General features: G+C 51.0%; 1 protein-coding gene across 1 annotated transcript in view; it reads right to left on the bottom strand.

The window, feature by feature from the left end:
* Positions 1-19,794, bottom strand: part of KIRREL3 (kirre like nephrin family adhesion molecule 3) — a 130,491-nt gene that overhangs the window by 31,397 nt on the left and 79,300 nt on the right. The window contains exon 7 of the mRNA XM_074162283.1: positions 17,505-17,610. Coding sequence (XP_074018384.1) covers positions 17,505-17,610 — 106 coding nt within the window. The remainder of the gene's footprint in view (positions 1-17,504; positions 17,611-19,794) is intronic.

Below are 19,794 nucleotides of genomic sequence, written 5' to 3'. Positions count from 1 at the left end.
GGTTTTCATATGTCCCTGTTTATTCAGTGACCTGCTCTGATTTCCAAAGGAAACCTGCCAAAAGCCAGGATGAAGCACCTGTGCTTCCTCCCAGGGTCTCAGTGGAAGATGCTCAGCTGAGTCTTCTTCTGCACAAGGGGTTCTTACCCAGCAGCTTCGTCACTTATCCCCAGGGACCCTGTTTCTGGCTGGGCTTCCAGACTCGTGGAGCCCATGAAGAGCTAACAGCATTTGTAACAAGAGCATGACATGTCCTATGGAGTGTTGATACATAGAGGAGCATCACCAGCGAGCACTTCATCTGCCTGAGCACTACCCAAGCTGACTGTAACAAATAAATTCCTCTGTCTGTGGTACAAGGACTTGTAATTCTTTAGCAAACAGCGTGCGTGAACAAGCTATTTACTTTACAGGCCTGGGAAGGCTGTAGGACTCGTACATCGTCTTCTTTATAAAGCTCCTCATCAGGCCACGGATGTCTCCAGCATCTCCCAGCAGCCCAGGAACAACTGGGGGGCATCACTAGCACCCACGCCACAGCATGGGGATGCTGGGGTGCTCTGAACTCTATAATGCCCCATCAAGCACTGCTTAAATCCATCCTGCAGGCTCCCAGGGAGGTGTTTTGCACTTGCCAGAAGCATGCACGCTCCTTGAGCCAGACCTCCCGGCAGATCGGCTGCTCTGATGGCGTATAACCCGGGGAAGTGGAGTGTATCGTAATTTTTAATTAACAATGCAAAATAAAGCAGTTGCTTGCCATATAAATTGTGTTTACTAAGAATGACTTAAAATAGATAAATATTTTCTTGGACGCATTTTAATTGCTCAATAAATGTACCAAGAACACCCACAAATACCTTAAATAAACGCATGGCTCACAGAATGAATTAATTAACATTTCGTTCCTGGGAATGGCTATTAATTGCTACAAATTGCTCGGAGAATGGGTTTTGTTTCTTTATTGCCAGCAGTACCTTCAATCCTTATTGCCATAATGTGGCAGTCCCCTCTCCTCCTCAGACGAGAGCCGTCCCCATGCAGGATGGCTGCCAGAGGGATGCTGCCAGCACCACCCCGCATCCCTCCGCTGCCGGTGGGGGGGGTAACCCATAGTCCTGGTGTCCCCCATGGGTTGGACCTGATGGAGAGGGATGGTGTTTCATGGACGATGTGCTGGCATCCCTCGGAGGTCCGAGATGGGCAAGGATGGCTCATGTTGGGAGATCCACATTTGCAGAGCATCTCCCATGAGTGACAGTCTTGTGAGAAATGATAGAGTGAGCGACACAGTCCGAGCAGTCTCACGCTGCCCCTCCCCTGCACAGCTCCGGCGTGATGCATCGCACAAATTATTTCTTTATTAAGACTAAATTTCCATAATGGTGATCTATGGGGCTATTCCTCTTCTCCTGCCTGCTCCCTCCCTAATGAAGACGTGTGGGCCCTGTGCGGTTCCGCAGCCGCACGTCTGCCCTACTCCCTCCATGCCGATGCAGCGGGTTCATTTATCAGCTGGCGCAGGTGATAGGTAATCTCTCCGCCATCTAAATTACAAGGCTGGGTCTTCCAGCTTGGGCTTTAATCAAGTTCAGGAGGGCAGAGCCTTGAGCAAAATGCTGAGCATCCTTGCCCATGGCTGGCCAGTCCTCGAGCGGGTGTGGGGAAGAAAGGTGATGGCACCCGCCATCACTGCGTTGCTGGGAGAGGCCACCAGCGGTACTCCCCACCCAGGAGATGGGATGATCAAGGAAAGGCTTTCAAGCCTCCAGCCCCTGTCCTGATGAACCTCCATCCATGCACAGCTACTGCAACAACAGCCTCTTCCCAAACCTCTCTGTCCCCGATGTAGGCATCGGCTGTAATGCGAAGTGAACCCCAGGTCCTGATGGAGATGCTGCACCTCAGAGCAGAGGTGCCAGTCTTGCTAATCTCCTTCTGCCTATTTTTTTTTTTTTTTCCCATGTGGCTTTTCTTCAGAAACAAATAAACAGTGAGAAAGATCACAACCTTTTCCGGAATTTCAAGAATTCAGACTTGAATCCCAGACAAGGACATGTTTGGTGTCTGATTGCGCTCGCTGCGATACACCAGTTGCTGCTACTGGGGTTTGATTGTTTTTAAACACTCTGGGGTTTTGATGATAATAATAACACCTCGCTGTGCAGAAGAAACCTCTGGCTTGATTTCCTATCTAATCTCAGCTTCGGCGTTCCCCCTCCTGCCAAGCCAGGAGGCCGGCGATGAGCCTGATTGCTCATCAAACTGCAGTCTCTAAGGGAGGTGTCTGTCTTTGGTGCATGGGTTTTGCATGTCCTCCCCATCAGCAGGTCCCGAGAGTGGGAAAAATCAGTGAAGGGCTACTTAGAGCTCCCCAAATCATGCCTGAAGATGTGCCAATAGGAGTGTCAGGTGGCGGAGTAGAGATGGACAGGACCACCCCAGGGCCAGGTCTTTGCTGCCCATGGCGCAGGAGCCCGGAGAAACCAGGGCGAGAAGCTTTCTCTCTCCCAGACGGCACAATTAAAGCTGTGTCACCGGCACAGCCTGTACAAGCTGCGGTTCATTTTGGTGAGAAAACAATCAAAATAGCCTTTCGCTTAGCACAATGATCAGAAAAAACTGGCCGCAGAAGCAGAGGGAAAGAAGTAAACAAAGCTGTTAACTTGTCAACGACTTGACTGATCAACCGTTGTAAGTAGTTAAAGGGGGCTGATGAGCCGTGCAGATAATCAATGGTGTAACACTACGCACCGCAGCCCCAACAGCCCTGGGACCAGGCACCACCAGGGTTTGCAGCTGGAGCTGCAGAAGATCCAGAAGGGAGTGTGCCACATGGGCTCATGCCAGAGGTGCGAGGTGGCCACGGACGCCATGGGTGGCTTGGCAGGGGAACCGCAAGAAATAATACCTGCCCAGTGCACCTGCATCCCATTCCGCACCCGTGTGCCTGAGTCCCTGATATTCCCAGCGCTGTGGCACAGACCACAGAGGATGACAGACACTGGCTTTTCCAGCAGGGAGGTGTTGTCTGAAGGACACCTCATCGTGTCCCCCCCGGCTCCCTCCCCAGCACAAGGGGCTGGTAGGGATGCTCATCCCCGATGGAAAGAAACCGGAGGTGCGCTGGTGGAAAAGCTATTACTATTTCAAAAGAAAAGCACAAAACTTCGCTGTCTGGGTGATTCCTTCTGCAAATCGAGCTGTTTTCTTGACAGATCAAAACAAAATGCAAATGCCTTAGATCTGGCGCTCTTCTAATCCCACTGTTTAAAATCCCCCCTCCTCCTCCACCCCCTCACACGAGAGGGCTGTGCACCAATCCTGTCCCCATTAATCCCTCTTTTGGCACTTCTCTTGCCTGGATGGATCCTTTTCTTCCCTGCCCCTGTGATCATATGATCACGGGATCATACGAAAATTGTACTTTTTCCCCCAAATTAAATTACTAACGTTAAATTCTTGATTTTTCTAGGAGCAGAGAAAGTTTAAAACCATTCAGATGGGTCTGAAGAAGCAGGCTACGACAGCCAGCTGCCAAAACTGCTTATCCTGGGGAAACACTGGGGATGTGAGTCACCCCCTAGGGCTGGATGAGCTTGGAGGTGTCACCTCTCCTGGGGGAATTTTACCCCTTTGGCAGCGATGCTTCATTTCATTTCTCCTGCCTACATCGTCTTGACTTATCCCGCCACACAATAGACATGACTAATAGCTTAACTATTATTTCTTGTGCGGGTCGGGTAATCCAATTTCGTCACGTGGTTTGTGTTTCCTCAAGTCATTTAACCGGATTAGTCTTTTCTGGGGTCTTCCTACCCCACTCCACCCTCGTAGCAGAATTTCTTTAGCGAGATTTATGGATGCTGGCATGTCGAAGCACTAATTCTCCACTGTGTTTATCCTCCTGCTTAGCGCAAAGTGAATCTGTGCTGTGAAACTGTTCAAACTTGCCTTTCTCTCTACTACAGCTCTTATTTTTCACCTAAAAAACATCACCCGTGCTTGTGGCCTTTACAGCTTTACATCTCAATGTGCATTTCCTTTGGGGGTTGGGGGAAAAAAAAAAGAGTGGTAAATGGAGGCAGAAAAACCCAGCCCTTCATCAGCATAAGAAATCTGCTGCCAGGGGGCTCTCGGAGCTGAAGCTGGGCTGAGACAGCGTGTTTCAGATCACTGGAGCTACCTAATCCTCATGCTTCAGGGCAGAAATGATGGGCAGGCAGGCAGGAATGGCTCCTGCCTTCCTGCGCACGGGACTCAAGCACGGCCAGAGAGCTGCGGGGTGGCCGGGGCTTTTCAAAGGGTTTTCTCATTCTTGGCTGACTCCTAAAGCTCCCCCGAGTTTTTGATCTGGGCTCGATTTCGGGATATATTCAAGGGCTTTGTGGTTTGATCTCTGTAGTGTGAGCGGGCTTCAGCAAGCACCAGGATGACCTCTTGCTGGCATGGAGAGAGGAGACAGACCTCGGGACAGGTTTCTATTAACTCTTCAAGGAGGGTGCCCAACCCTGCTTTGGACACGGTGCCCACCAGCCTGAGCCGGCTCCCTCTGACTTTCCAGCCCCAGCTCCGAGCAAACTCACCGAGTCCCCCTAAAGCCCTTCCTTCCCCATCACAGCTGCTGTTGCCATCCCATCATTCAGGCTCACGTTTTAGGCTCTATCTGGCTGAATTTTGGCACGTCCTCAGGTTGGTGTGAGGCACAACCCCTTTGTTGGCAGGTTCCTTGGCTGGTCCTGCCAGAACAGTTAATTATTCAGGGCTGAACTGTGTCTAGATCAAATGATTCAAGTTAGGATTATCAACACAGGCAACTGTGCTCAGAGGCGTGCACCCCAGGTGAAGACAGGTTGAGTCCTAATTATGTGGGAATCTTCTTGCAGAAGATGCCAAGGGCAGCAATTTCTGTGTAATCCAACATGGGCTCCCACTGGCTGAACTGTGGGTAACTTGGGGATTTGGCAATTCATGAGGAGGAATAGTAAATTATGTATCCAGAGACACGTTCCCGTTGTGCTAATGCAAATATACAGGCAACATACGGGTGGAGAAGTAGGATAAAGTTGCAAGTTCACCAAAAGATCTGTTCATCTTTTTGCTATGAAATCCATCCATCCATCCATCCATCCATCCACGCATCCATGCATCCATCCATCCATCCCTCCACCCATCCATCCCCAAACTTATGCTCAAGTCACTGTTCTTGGCCAAGCCTCTTGAATTCCCTTAGACCAGCCTGCTCACAACACTGCTCTTCGCAGCCACATCATGAGAAAAAAATCAAATGTGGCTGCAAACTGGTACAACAGACTGACCCAGAAGAGCTATGCGATTATCCATCCACTTCTGTATAAAACAGCGAGAAACAGCATTTTAAAAATAAAAGTTTCCAGAAGTAAAAACCATTAAGTCCTTAATTACACACTTCAATAGCGAAGCAGAGCTGAGCAGTGAGCATGGCTTGATGCTTTACAGACAAATGGTCTTCTAATCCAGAGCCAACAGCTTGTGTTCTTCCTTTGCTTTAATATTTGCCAACAGCTTCCAGAGACAGTTTGCGTAGGAACAGAAACCCAGGCATAACTTCAAGACCTGAAGTTAACAGAGTTAGTCCTTGATCTCATCCCGTGGATGAGACCAGAATCCCTTTTGGGTCTTTCTGGGATGGGCTTTACAAGGCCTGGCACTACCTACACCAAACAAGTGTGCCAGGATGACTTCATGCTGGGTGGCTCAGGACGCACAGCGCGTCCTCACCACAGCTCCCAAAGTCATCCAGCTTTGCTGAGGGAAGGCTCTCCTGCTAGAACCAGCCCCAGCTCAGCTCGTGCCAGCTTTTCCCTTGCTTTCCCCTGGATTTGCTGTTTCCCAGTGACCCCAGCCTGACCTCCCAGCCGAGGAAGCCTGTGTGATATTTGCCCAAGCTCAACACGGATCCACACGCCAACAGCCTACATGTGGCAGGATGATCCCTCTGACTGCCAGTGTCCGAGACCAGTCACGTGTACTGGGGAAATCACTGGGACATGTGTTCCTGGGGGGCAAGGGGGACCCAATGGGTTTATTTTGGGGTGCTGGCATCTTCTGGGTTTTCTTATACTCACGCCATGGATGTTGGCCTACATTTTGTAGCTATCCTGACAGCTCTTTTAAGCAGAGGCATTTCCAAGGATGCTGCCTGGGGAATTAGTCAAATGAACAATAATTGATACCGACTGCAATCACCAAGTCACCACCAGTTTATCAGAGCAGAGAAGGTGATAGTAGATGCCAATGGCTTCGTCCTCCACTTAAACCCCACTTCAGCCCCTGAAAACTGCAATAAAGGAGCAAAGAGGGAATCAAGAAGTGAAATCCTTCAGCAAAGCACCTGCAGGGCTGAGGTGGGTCCAACCGCTGTCCCCATCCTGGGTCCTTCTTGCACACCCCGCCTCATCATTCACATCTTGCTTGTCCCTGGACACATCCCCACCTCTGGCATGAAAGCAGAAAAACCTCAAACAGAGCTGAAGGCCTCTTAAATCAACGTCTTTCCCAGCTCGGAAGCTGTAAGAGGATTCATTATTTATACCGCAGAAACACAAAAGCTTAGCATATTTTAAGCTGTCTGAAATGACTTCAAGGCAACTCTTCCTCTCTCTTCTTTTTTTTAACTAAACACATTGAGATGTCTCTGAATCGAGCGGCAGGAGGAAACTGTCTTTTTCTTCCAAAAGAGAAAATAAAATGGAGGGACTGAGGGAGAGAAAGAAAAAAACGCTGTGATCCAGCTTGAGATCACCAAGGAACACCCATCAGGGGATGTTCCATGTGAGACGCTGGCATAATGCTTAGACAGACTTCTTTCTGACATCGCACAGAGGTTATGGCAGTAGGAGAATTGAAGGAGGCATCTCTGCTACTTCTCAAGTACAAGCACATGTGGCCGTATCCTTCAGAGGCAGCAGGAGAGGAGGTGCTGAGTGTCTTTTTTTTTCTCCTTCTCCCCTTTTTTACATTTTCAATTTAGTCACAGCATCTCTAATTTCCTTAGATCTGAAGCCACCTCGTGAGACTGGAAGGGAACGATATAGAAGAAAGATGAGGGGAAAAAAACGCCAGTAATCTTGTAAAAGTCAGTTTTGAAAAATCAATTTTCTTGTGTGACAAGATTTGCTTAAGGCTTTTCGTTCTGTGAAATCAGCCCATCATCCTGGGGGAACGCATGAAGGAAGTGGCGAGTGTGGTTTGGAATAACTCAGATTAAAGACTGCTAAATTAGGCTTGAGAAGCCGCCACCTCTCCTTGCAAAGGGAGAGGAGATCTGGCTAGAGGAGCCAACAATGCTCCCTTCCTAGTCACCTTCCCAGTCACCGCAAGCCTGTCTTGAAGGAGAGGTGACCAAAGAATCTGGGAAAACACAACGCTCAGATCTCCCTGAACCCTACAGATGTTTGAAAGAAGCATGTGCAGCTTTGCTTGGTAGCAAACCATAAGGTCTTTGGGGTGCAAAGTCTGCCTGGAAACGAGAGGCTTTGGAGATGGGTTCACTCCAACGTTGGGAAACTGCAGTGTGTGAGAGCAAAGCCTTGAAGACTGTTAATGACTCGTGAGGCTGCTGCCAGCTCCTGCCCAATGGGGCGCTGGTGGTCCTGGCTGGGACCACAACCATGGTGCGCCCCATGTTTCAGTAAGGTCTCCTGAAACACTCCAGCAAAACCCTCCGCCATCCCCCTCGGTTGGAGAGGTTCCATCCAAGGCAGCAGTCTGGGCTGGCTGTTTCATCACTCATTTCATTTGGTACCTTTAATCATTTCTACATCAGGGAGCGGTGCTCAAGAGTACAAAGAACTTTCCTCCCCCTCCCCCTTTTCTTTTTTCCCTTTCCAGCCATCAGACTCTCTCTCCTCTACACTCTCTCCTAATTAGTTCGAGCTGCCTCTGAACATCTCCCACCCGCTTGTTCCCATTACCCTGACAAGCCAGGGAACGGGAAGACAAATCTCCTTGTCCTCACACCTCCGTGAGCGAAGGGAGGCTCTTCCAACCTCATCTTCCCAGTCTCACCCGCAGCCTTGTGTCTTGGCAGAGCCCCCCCGGCAGCCCAGCCTCACTTCCCAGCTGCAGGGATAGTTGTGCCTTTTATTTTACTTTTTTTTATTATTTTTATTTTTTAAAGCCTGTCTTTCCCTCTCCGCCTGCCACCCAGCCACGCTTAGCTCCCTGTCAGAGGGAGCTGGCAGATGGGGCTGATGCATCATGAAGGAGATCTGAAGAATTCATTTCCTGTTATTTTTTTCTTTCCCTTGCTTTCATTTTCACTTCAGAGCAAAGGTCCAGTTGTCTGGGAGGAAGCTACAAAGACAAACCCGGGCAGGAAAACAGAGATAGTCAGGAAAAATGTTACAGTGCCGATAACTTGAGACCTCTGTGTGCTTTGCATTCATTTCAACTCCCACTTTAGCTGCATTTTGCTATGTCTATAAATTAGATTTATTCCATCGCTGCTGTGAAATGCCTGCGGGCCCCTTCGCCGCTCCGACTTCTCTTGCCTCCCTTGCCGAGTTTGGCTGCGGGAGGCAGCGGGAGAGGTGACAGCCCTGCCGAGGGACGGCATATGGACTCACAGCGTCCTGCCACTGGACAGACGGCAGCCTCGGCCATCGGAGGAGGAGGGAGCAGATGGGAGCAGGGGGGAGGAAGGCAGCAAAACCAAGGAGAGCCCGCACACTGGCATAAATCAGCGCTTTCCCCAAGCTGACTGAAGGAGGGAGCTGGTTTGGGGGGAGAAAGTCCTAAGCGTGCCAAGAAATGGCTGCAAAACCAGAGTGACTGTTCCACCTGAAGATGCTGAGATGCCTCTTTCCTGGACCAGATGTCTGGTGAGCTGCTCCCCACATCATCTCTCTGCAGCCTCCTGGTCAGCAGGGACCCCCGAGGCTCTGCAGGACCATGTGGGGCTGGTCTGGGTCCCCTAGGAGTCCCCAGCAGATATGTCTGGGTATTTTTCCCCTGTGACTGTGACACTGAGCCTGATGGACAGGTCGGAGCGTGCTCATGCGCCCATGGACTTCACACCTCGTCTGTGGTCACTGGCTGCTCTGCAGTGTGTTTCAAACCCTTGACATTCCCTTTTAAATATTAATAGAGATGTGATTGTCATTTAATAAGAGCTTAATATTGCTGATCTCCCTTCCTTTGCAGAGTCTGCTGGGGAGACAAAAAAAATGTGCCAATCAGGTAGTGGTCTCAGTGATCAGAAGCTCCAGGGGATGCAGGGTACAGGGGCGATGTTCACATTTATTCCGGGCTCTTCATGAATGGGCAGAAGAAAGTAGGTAACATACCAAACACACCAGGTCTCAGGTGACATTTTTCAAGGCCATCTGAATTTCATATTGAAGCATATTCAGGTCTTACAGTGCCAGAATAGGGAAAACGGCCGCTGCTGTGGCTTGGCTGCTGGCAGCGCCAGGCGTGCCCATTAAATGCACCATTTACCACTTCTCTGTTAAAAGTTGCCAATGAAATCCATTGCCGTGAATCTCTGCACCAGCTTCCCATGATCCAATAATCCCTTCTGGCCTTTGCAGCCTATGGATCTGTGAACATATTCTGCAGCAGTTAAATGGGAGAGGCAGGGACAACTTTGGTGTCATGGAAGAACATTAAACCTCAAATATGCCTTCCCCTGGCCTTCCACCTGGGAACAGAGATGTTGTGCACATCCAGAAGCCCAGCTCACCAAGTAAAGGAGCTGTGGAGAGCTAGCTGGAAGACAGACATCTACTCCCAGTGCCTGGAATGATTTATCCTTCTGCTCAATGGTCCTGGCAGCAGGAAACGATTCCCAAGACTCTGCCTTCCCTAAGACCAGAATTCCTCAGCTCTGTAGACGAGGATGTAGCTTCATCATGATCAGATGAAATAGGATGCATCCACCTATCAGCCCAGCTCTCCTCACTGCCTCACCGACTCTCTTCACTTCAGAGGTGCCTGCTTCAGAGGCATCCATGGGAGCCGCCCTCTGGCATGGGGGACCCCATCTGAACAGGTCTGATCCCTGAGGAGGGAGAGTGAGGAATTCGGGATGGGAAACCCTTGGTACTGCACATGAATCGGTGACTTGCTGACCTTCAGTCTGGGCTTCCTCCTCTGCCGTAGCCACATGCCAAGGGCAGGGGCTGTCTCTCCTCTTGCCTTAGGGATCTGTTTTGGAGACATTGGGTCTATGTGGTGAGCCCACGACTGATTGACTGATGATGGATGTGCTTCCAGAAATCACTTGGTCCAGCGAGACACGTTTACTGGGGCAGTAAAGGTGCAACGATTCACCCAAGGGCTGGCCATCTGCTCATTGTCTCCTCCATTCCCCATCCCTTTGATAAGACTCTCCCCATTTTATAATGCTCTTGGCTTTGCTTCTCCTCCACCTGGTGTCACCCAGCAGCACACACTCTTATCGACCGGCTCTTTGCCATGTAGCAAAGCAAAGCCACAAGGGAGATGCTTCAAGTGTCTGAGCAAACTTTCAAGCCACGGTGGTGCTGCTTCCAGCAGGACACGGGGCATGTGCTCTCGGAGAGCTTGACTTCTCCATGGCAGCCTGAAGCATCTCATGAATAAGTCTGGTAAATGCCAGCAGGTCCCAGAACTGTACAGGCAAGACCCAAACTAAAAAGAGCAGCAACGCTCTGTGGAGTTTGAACTTCTCCTCTGGGTTTGTCAAAACAAAATATGGGAATGTGTCTGCATGGAATAAATGCCTCTGAGATGGCACGGTGTCAGACAGGCAGGCCAAAGCACAGCTGATGTGTATCATTATTTTCTCCTTCTCTCCTTAGAGCTTCTTGACATCAGGTGCAATTTTTCCATATCTACCTGAACCCCAACAAACCTGCCACTTTCTCCCCCAAGACCAGCAGCCAAAATACTCTCAGACCTGTACTTAGGCATGATGTACAATTCTTGTAGGCCCCAGATCTACCGAAGGTGCTTGGGGATCTTCATCCACACATCTGCCTGAGGCTGGGTGGGAAATGCCCACCCTGTATCCGAACCAGAGCCAGGACCCCATGGAGCAGGCTTGAGGAAAGGGCCGAGCACTGGATCTCTTCCCTGTTGTTGCCCCTTTGCAACAGCAACAAGTCACATCTTTTTGTTTTCACGTGCACGAAGGCAGAGGGAGGTGAGGACACTGTCTCCCATCAGGTGCATTCGAGCCCCATCGCCTTTAAAGGAAACCTCTTTAGGAAGCAGTTGAGTTTGGATTAATATTTGATGAGCAGCAGCATGCTGTTGGTTCAAAGATAAAACAGTGTTTACCAAACAAGAAGGTCTTTTCTACAGACCGGAGCCCACTGAGCGAACAAACAAACAATGCTCCCGCTGCAAAGCCAAGCCCTGCGGTGGTGGCAGTGGGGCTGAGGGCAGAGGGACACCATGGGCTGGCTCTGAGCTCTGGCACAGCCTGACCAGGCACCCTGTCACCTGGGAAGGTGGTGTGGCTCAAGCCCTGAACTGCAGCCGCAGTTCACCAAGCGGGCTGATGCAGGAAGACCTTCACCAATATTTGGGGAGGTGGCACCTTCGGCTTCAGCCCAACAAGGGCGGGTGGAGCTTGCCTGGACCACACAAAATGCAATCCCCCCTTTTGCTGCAGGGTGGGGAAGAAGTGGTGTAGCACCATCCCCTGGGTGGCTGTTAAATAAATGCTTCCCAGCTCCTCCTGACCTTCTGCTGCAGCATCAGCTGCATCTTCTGCCATGTCCCACACAATTATGGAGGGTTGTGTGTGCTGTTCACAGCTGGTGTACTTAGTGCCAGACACCCTGCAGCAGCTGGGGAGGGATAACTCTCTCTTTCCATCTCTGTCTGTCTGCGTCCATCAGTCCCACCCCTTCTTTTGGAAGTGCAACGGTCCCTAGAACTCCAGCTGATGCTGGAGGGTGGCTCAAAATGTCCCCCGCCCCGTGACTACAAAGATAACGTTATTTGCAAAGGTCTCTGCTGGCCCTGGGGCTGGGAGCACTGTATCAATGCGCGAGAGTGAGATATGTATTATTGCCCTGCCTGCACCAACTCCCCATCGCTCTGCAAAAATAATCATCATCGGAGGAGCCCAAAAGGCTGAGGGACTCTGCCTCTTGCAATATTAAACTTTCCCATTTTCTTCTGCCACTTTAAAGATTCTCTTTCTTACTGCGAGTGATAAATAATAACAGCAAAAAAACACCCCACAGACACACAACAGACATCAAAAGCCAAGAGAAGATTGGCAAATAGAGAGATCTGAAGTGAGCAAAGAGGAGGCCTGGTTGTGAGTCGGTTCACGTAGCCCCAACTTCTGTTGCTTTCCATTAATTTTACCCGCCATCACAGGTGGCAGAACAACGGCGACAGCTAATTACTCTCTCTCGCTTTCCCTTTCTTGCCCATTCGCTTGCAGCAAAAGAAAGTCAGTAAATTCCCAAATTCCCCCCTCCCCATCCCAGATTTGTCCACCGAGAGGCAGAGGCGGGTGGGAAGCGGGTTATTAGAGGAAGAGGAGGCGGTGCAGGTTGCCCGCACATATGCTGGCTGCCTGGTGGAGCCGTTTGCTGCTGCGGCTCCCCCAGCCTGGCACCACCACGGCTCCGTGATGCTCTGCCTGCAAACGAGCTGGCAGAGGCAGGCAGCGGCTCCAGGCAAGGGGGGAGGAGAGGGGAGGAAGGGGCAGCTTTCCCCCACCATTGCTGGGCTACCAGGGAGCCTCTTTGGGCTTCCAGCCCCATGCCCAGCGTGCTCAAGCAGCTGGGGACACATCCATGGAGGTGCTGCCACACAGCCCAGGTCCCCTTGAGTCTTTCTCGAGCAGAAGATGCTGCACCGGCAGCAGCTAGGAGCTGTGGAGCAGCATTTCGGTGGGCTGAGCTCCTCTTTAGCTGCAAAGGGAACACGATCCCAGGTGGAGGTGGCATAAACCCAGGCCAGATGGGGTATAAGACCCTACGGAGGCCATAGGATACGTCAGTGCAAAGATTGCTCTCTATGGTGAGAGAAAATACATGCAAATGAGCAAAAAACCCTGCTGCCAGGGTTAATTCATCCCTATGACAAAACCACCCCGCTCACGCCTCACTGCAACAGCTCACCAGCCCGCTGCCCGACTCCCCCCGTTCGCTTTTGGTGACACCAGCCTGTCCCGTGTCCAAAAGCGAGTGACAGCCCAGGTGACATCGTGGGCAAACAAAACCCCCTGGGGAAAAAGATGCTCCTTGTCAAGGAATCGTTGCTGCCAGGGAAGGAGGAGGGTTGGGATTTCAGCTCCAGCTTCAGCTGCTGGGTGTGCTCAGCTGAGAAAAGGAGCAGAGGAACCGTGTCCCCAGCAAAGGACCCCCCTGCCACAGCCCTGCCTGCCCCCCAACATCATGAGACACCAGCAAATTTTAAGGCAGAGAGGTTCTGGCTTTTTCTCACATTAGAAAATGCCACTGAGGCCAAACATTTCGCGGAAACCTGTCAATTTTGACAGAATGTCATTAATTCCCCGCCCCCCCCAAGAAGAGAAGATGCGGCGCAGGCTGTAACTTTCCACTCAGGCTCTGGGAGCAGATTGCTCCAAGGTCTCCTTTCTAACCAGGTTTTCCTCGCATTAAAACCCCCACGTGTGTGATGTATTATATAAGAGAGCAGGAAGAAAACCTCTCGAGGAAAAAGCGGCTGCCTTGACTTCATCAAAGCTACGCTCTCTATGGGGGGCTTGGGTGGGGGCAGAAGGAGATTTTTGTCTCCTGGGAAATTTTGGTGAGTTTTGCTTCTTACAACCCTAATGAAGAGCCTGTGCTTAAAACCCCAGGACTGGCTTTAGTGCCTTATTGCTAACGAGCAGCATGGTTCATGGACGCTTCCCAGCCGAGCATCTTTGAGTGAGATGCTCGACCTCGCTTGCTTCTCCCAGTCGGAAAAACCTCGCGTGCAAATCCTCTGCAGAATTTATCACCCCTTGCAAATTCCAGCAAGGTGAGAGCTTGTTCCTGTATTCAAAGCAGGGATGGCCCAGTGGAGCTGGCAGTGGATTTATGCCCAGAAAAGGGGATTTATGTTGTTTAGACATTTCTCCTTTGTGTTCAGAGCTATTTACTGACAAACATATTGGGAAGTATTAAAAATAAATGTCGGCTGAAGACCAAGATCTGGTATCTCTATCTGAAGATGAGAGAAGCCATAGGAGATATATTAGAGCGGTTCTCTCCCTGCGGAGAAAAAAAAATATCACTCTTTCTCTGTATTGTTTGCTTTTAAGGCAGAATAAGTTCATTTTCACCAGTGATGGGGTCCTGAGTGGCCCTGGGGATGACATCGAGCTCATGTTCTGCCTTTTCTGACACCTTTCCTCCTAGACAGTGGCTCCTGGTTTGGATGTCCCCCTCCAGAGGACTCCAAGCTTCAGTGCCGAAACATCTGCCGCCTTTACATAGTCAGTGAAGAGCTTTGGGATCTTTTGGAAGGGAAATGAATCCCCCCTCAATCAATCAGAGCCATTAAGTGGAAGGAAGCCCTGCCGAGCGCTGCTGAATCCTGTTTGCTTGTCACAGTGGTAGGGAAAGAGCCTCGTGTGATGTTAACATGTTAAGGGAACTTAAGAAATGCGAAACCCAAAGTGCTTCAATTTTTCATGCCTCTCTTTTTTTTTTCCTTTCTCTTTTCCCCCAAATATCCCTTTTATGAGAAAGCATAACCTGAAAAAAAAATGTGCAATTAGTTTTGATAACAAAGTCTATCATGAAAGGAATCACAAAGCACTTTGCAGCAAAACAGAAATCCCAGTGCTCAGGGAACAGGACGGGTGACAAGACACGTGGCCTTGGGATGGGCAAGAAGGAAAGAAGGTGGCTGAGGGCAGCATCTGCTGCTTCAGGGGACAGCAAAGACCCTGCACTAATGAGACGGCACCAAAGACGGGAGAAGCATGGTGGGTCCATCTGCTATTTGGTGAAGAAAAGCAATCCAGCATTGTTTTGGCCGGGGAGGGCCATGTACCCAGAGGGTGGAAACTCCCAAGAGGAAGGAGAAAATCCCAATGAGAGCCTTCAAGGCAGCTCCACTGGCCAGGGATCAGCCCGGGGTGGGTTCAGGGATGATGTGAGAGCCCCTGCTGCTGAGGATCACGCCTGGTGCCCTGTCTTTGGAGCAGAAATTTTGCCAGGCTCTTGCCACCACCTGGTTCCTCAGCCAAAGGCGGTTGTTCTGCCTTCGACTGTACCAGAATCAATCACGGTGCAAGACCCACGTGGGATGTTTGCCCAGATCCTTCTCCAGGTTGTCACGCACTTCGTTTTCCTTCTAACTGTAAATATGAAAACAGGGCTATTTGTATCTTTGACATTAATTGACTTCTCAAATTAATAACTTTTCTGTGTAACTGGGAACACAATTATTGCTTTGTTGTGCCGATAGCAGATATCCAGCCGGAAGGAATCGTTCCTACCAGCAAACTCAATTGTACTAATTAAGCTGTACGAGCCTAACAGGAGGTAGGTCATGGTAACCTGTCCCCGGAGGTGCCTCCTCTGTTATTATCAACTGACGCTGCTGCAAAACCAGAACTGATTGCACGCCTGTGTGTGCACACTCCTAACTTCAAGGCAGGAGTGAGGAGTGGCTGATCGCAGCAGTGGGACTGGGGTGTACCTGGTTGCTGTGAAATGTCTCCATGTTGGCTCAGACACAGGACCTCCTGGCCAAGAGCTAGAGCCAGGAGTCAGCATGATGTTCTCCCAAAGGGTGATGACAACCCACTCCACCTTCCATACCCATATTTTTCATAGAATCATTGAATGGTTTGGGTTGGAAGGGATCTTGAAGATCATCTCGTTCCACCCCCCTGCCCTGGGCAGGGACACCTCCCATGAGACCAGGTTGCTCCAAGGCCCCTCCAACCTGGCCTTGAATCCCTCCAGGGATGGGGCAGCCACAGCTTCTCTTGGCAACCTGGGCCAGGCTCTCACCACCCTCACAGCAAAGAATTTCTTCCTGAGATCTCATCTCAGTCTTCCCTTGTCCAGTGTAAAACAGTTCCCCCTTGTCCCATTGCTCCCTCCCTGATCAAGAGTCCCTCCCCAGCTTTCCTCCAGCTTTAGGGACTGGAAGGGGCTCTAAGGTCTCCCTGGAGCCTTCTCTTCTCCAGGCTGAACAATACAACTCTCTCAGGAAGCCCTCAGATCATCTTCGTGGCCTCCTCTGGACCCACTCCAACAAGGCAATGTCCTTCTGATGTTGGTGGCCCCAGAGCTGGACGCAGCACTGCAGGTGGAGTCTCAAGAGAGGAGAGTAGTGGGGCAGAATTCCCTCCCTCGCCCTGCTGGCCACGCTGCTGGGGGTGCAGCCCAGCATGTGTGGGGCTTTCTGAGTCCTCCTTTTTGTCTACTCAGACAGAGAAACCTCTGAGAGAAGGGGTGTTTTCTAATGGTGGCAGCCCTGCAGCGTTCTGACAACTAGTGATCAAGGGAAGGCTGGGACTGCCCCAGTGCAGGGGTGCAGGCAGGGAGCCCATGCACCACCTTCATCCCAGACCTACTGCATAGAACTCAATCATAGAATCATTTTGGTTGGGAGAGACCTTTAAGATCATCAAGTCCAACCGATGCTACAACTTGCAGTTGAAAGTGATGAGATTTCTCCTGCAACAGCCTCATCACTGCCAAACTGAGCCTCTCAACTGCCCGTGCCCTGCTCCAAGCTCACTGGAGTTCTTAATGAAGATCCCAGCTCGTAACAACCCATTCAAAGAGACTGTCCCACTCAAGGAGAGCCTGTTCCCTATGTCCCCCCGTGTATCCAGCCCAGGCACCTCTGCTCCGGCCCCTTCCAAGCTCTGCTCCATGCTGCTGGCGATAGAGAGGCTTACGGCGGTTGCTTAAGGGTTACACGAAGATGGCAATGGAGTTGTATTGTTCAAAGCATAAAAGAGTATGCAAAAAAAAAAAAAAGGAATTTTCCCATAATAGACTTTTCACTCAGCCTGCTTTGCTCGTTATGTCCCCAAACAGATGGCTCTGCCAGCTCGGTGCCAGGCCTCTTAATCCACTCCAAAGCGCCAATGAATCTCTGACCGAGGACTTGCTGCATGCAGCAAAATGTAGCAGACGGCCCAACGCGGAGGCAATTGGAGCCTCTCAACATGTAACAACATCATCAAGGCAAGAGCAGCATCGGGGAGCCATCGGAGCAGGGATGTTGGGAAGAGGGACTGCGCCACGGCAGGTCTCTGCTGCTCTGCGGGGATCGGGGGCTGTGTCTGGCTCCAGCCATTGCATCCCCCGGCTGGAGGACAGCAGAGACCATGGGGATGAGTTTGAATAACCACCAAGCAGTGATAGACACGGGAGCAAGTGGAATAGCCACCAGAAACTGCAGCCAGAGCTGCCGAGAGCTCTTGGGTCACCTGGAGGAAATAACTTCTCAGGGTGGGGAATGTGAGAAGCTCTCAGCAGAGGGATGGAGAGAGATGCACGGTGCCAGCGAGCGGGGCAGCACCTTACCTGTACTGGGTAACGGCGGGGTTGGCCTTGGCGGAGCAGTGGAACTTGACAGTGTTATCCTCCAGGACCGGCTGCGGCTCCACGGACAAGTTCACCAGGGGTGGGTCTGCAAAGAGACAGCGACAAGCCCATGAGCGACCCGAAGATATGGCACAGCATCCCCCTGCCCGCTGCCTGCCAGGCTCCCGAGCCTGGAAAGCGACACTCGGCTGTGAGAAAACATGAGAAAAGCCTCGAAACTTCTTGATGCTGTGATATAATGTTTAGGGCTTTGTAAGACAGGCTCATGCCACGCGCGCCGCTTGTCTCTTGGAGGGCTTCAGTAAATCAGTCAGAAGCAGGAGCTGCGCATGCCATTCCATGTAGCATTTCACTTCAAAACTGTTAACGCCGGCTCTGATTCCTGTTTAAGGAAATAAATTTGCCTGCTTTGAAAAGCTCCTATTTAATATCGTGCCGTGTAATGACGATCTTTTGTCTATCTGCTAACTTGAAAGTGGCATTTCTGCTCTTTCATCAGCCTAATCATCTCTGCCAAGCACTTATTGGTGTCACAGGCCTTTCAGTTCTTCCAACTGGTGCTCGGTTTCTCTTCTTCTTTTCACACGATAAGCATTTAAATGCTTTAGCAGCAAACAAAATTTTGGAGAGAACCGATGAAAGCAAGTGAGAAAAGGGTGCAATGTTTAAGTGGGGAAAAAAATATATCCAGAATTGTTTTAATTTTTCATGATATCTGAGAGGGGGTTTTAAACCTCCAGCTGTAGGTTTTAAGAAAGGGACCTCATTTGAGGGAAAAAGCAGAAAGAAATGGCCTTGTGGAGAGGTTTTATAGGTGCCTGAAGAACCAGTTGTCCCACTGGAGACCGCATTGGGGCCGAGGAGAGGAGCTGAGGCAGCTCTCCTGCCCTTAAGGCAGGAGTCTGATACAGCATATGCAAAAATACATCCTAAAATAGGATGTGGTATGTGTTTACCTCTACCTGCTCTCTCTCTCCTCTTCCCAAGTATCTCAGCAACATCCTTCCCAGCCGGAGCATGGGGAAAGGCTGCAGTCGAGCAGCCCCCCCTCCCGCTCAGCACCCAAGGAGATGGGGCTGGGGCCCAGCCTTGCTGAGCTGAAGGAAGAGAAGATGGTTGGTACCCACCAGCCCATGGGACCTCCCTTAGCATCACGTGCGGATGGGCATCCTGGAGCCCAGCGCTGGAGAAGGGGGTCAGCATCTCAGGGCTGGAGGTGGCATCAGGGAGATGGTTTAGTGGCTCAGGAATGTGGTTTAGTGCCTTAGGGACATGGTTCAGTGGTGGACTTTGCAGTGCCAAGTTAACGGTTGGACCTGCTGATCTTAAAGGCCTTTGCCAACCTAAACAATTCCATGATTCTATGATTCTGTGATGCTCAATTCACTGCTCGGATGCTGTGAAGTCATGAAGCCATCCGTGGCTCTAATGAAAGCTCAAGGAGTGCCATTGTGCTTAACAGAGACGAAAGCTTTCCTGCCAGCTTCTCCCTCCACCACCTTCCCTCACCATACACAGATCAGGGTCCTGCTGGAGAGACCTGGCTCTCCAGAAACTGCTCCACACCTTCAGTCGAGGGTATGGGCTCTAACTGGGCATCGAATGACAGAACGGTTTGGGTTAGAAGGGACCATAAAGATCATCTCGTTCCTACCCCCTGCTCTGGCCAGGGACACCTCCCACCAGACCATGTTGCTCAAAGCCCCGTTCATACTGATGTGAGAACAGCCTGGCTGCCACCTCTCTTCTGGGTACCACTTTGCAAAGGTAATGCGCACAGGGGAAACCTCACGTGTATGAAGAGCTGCGGAGGGAAAAGCCAAATGGAGGATGATGATGAGGAAGAAGGCATGGGAAGGCTTGGCACTGGCAGAGCTGCAGGAGGAGGCTCTCACAGGAGGAGAAAGCAGAAAGTCTGTCCGTGTTTTGAGAGAGCAGGACAGCATCCAAAGGAACGTTATTGCAGGCTGTCTCTCCCTGCCCAGGGATGGGCTGGGGTCATCCTTGCAGCAAGGCCACTGGCTGGGGATGGAAGGGGAGTCTCCGAGGTGGCTTCAGCAGTGAGCTTGGCTGGGGGGCAGCCTGGATGAGACAGGAGAGGAAGGCAGCGGCTGACGGAGTGCTGCAGTGCCTCCTCCTCCTCCTCCTGCATCGCGTCCCCACCTCATTATGCCCAGTGATATTTACCCAGCCAGAGCCCGGCTTTGTTGCGAGCAAAGCCACCTGCCTTCTCGATGGGAAATTATGACGGGGAAATTATAGGTATTTT

This window comes from Numenius arquata, chromosome 22, assembly GCF_964106895.1.
Source record: "Numenius arquata chromosome 22, bNumArq3.hap1.1, whole genome shotgun sequence".
NCBI classification, from domain to species: domain Eukaryota; kingdom Metazoa; phylum Chordata; class Aves; order Charadriiformes; family Scolopacidae; genus Numenius; species Numenius arquata.
The sequence above is the reverse complement of the archived record's forward strand: the minus strand, read 5'-3'. Positions and strand labels throughout refer to the sequence as shown.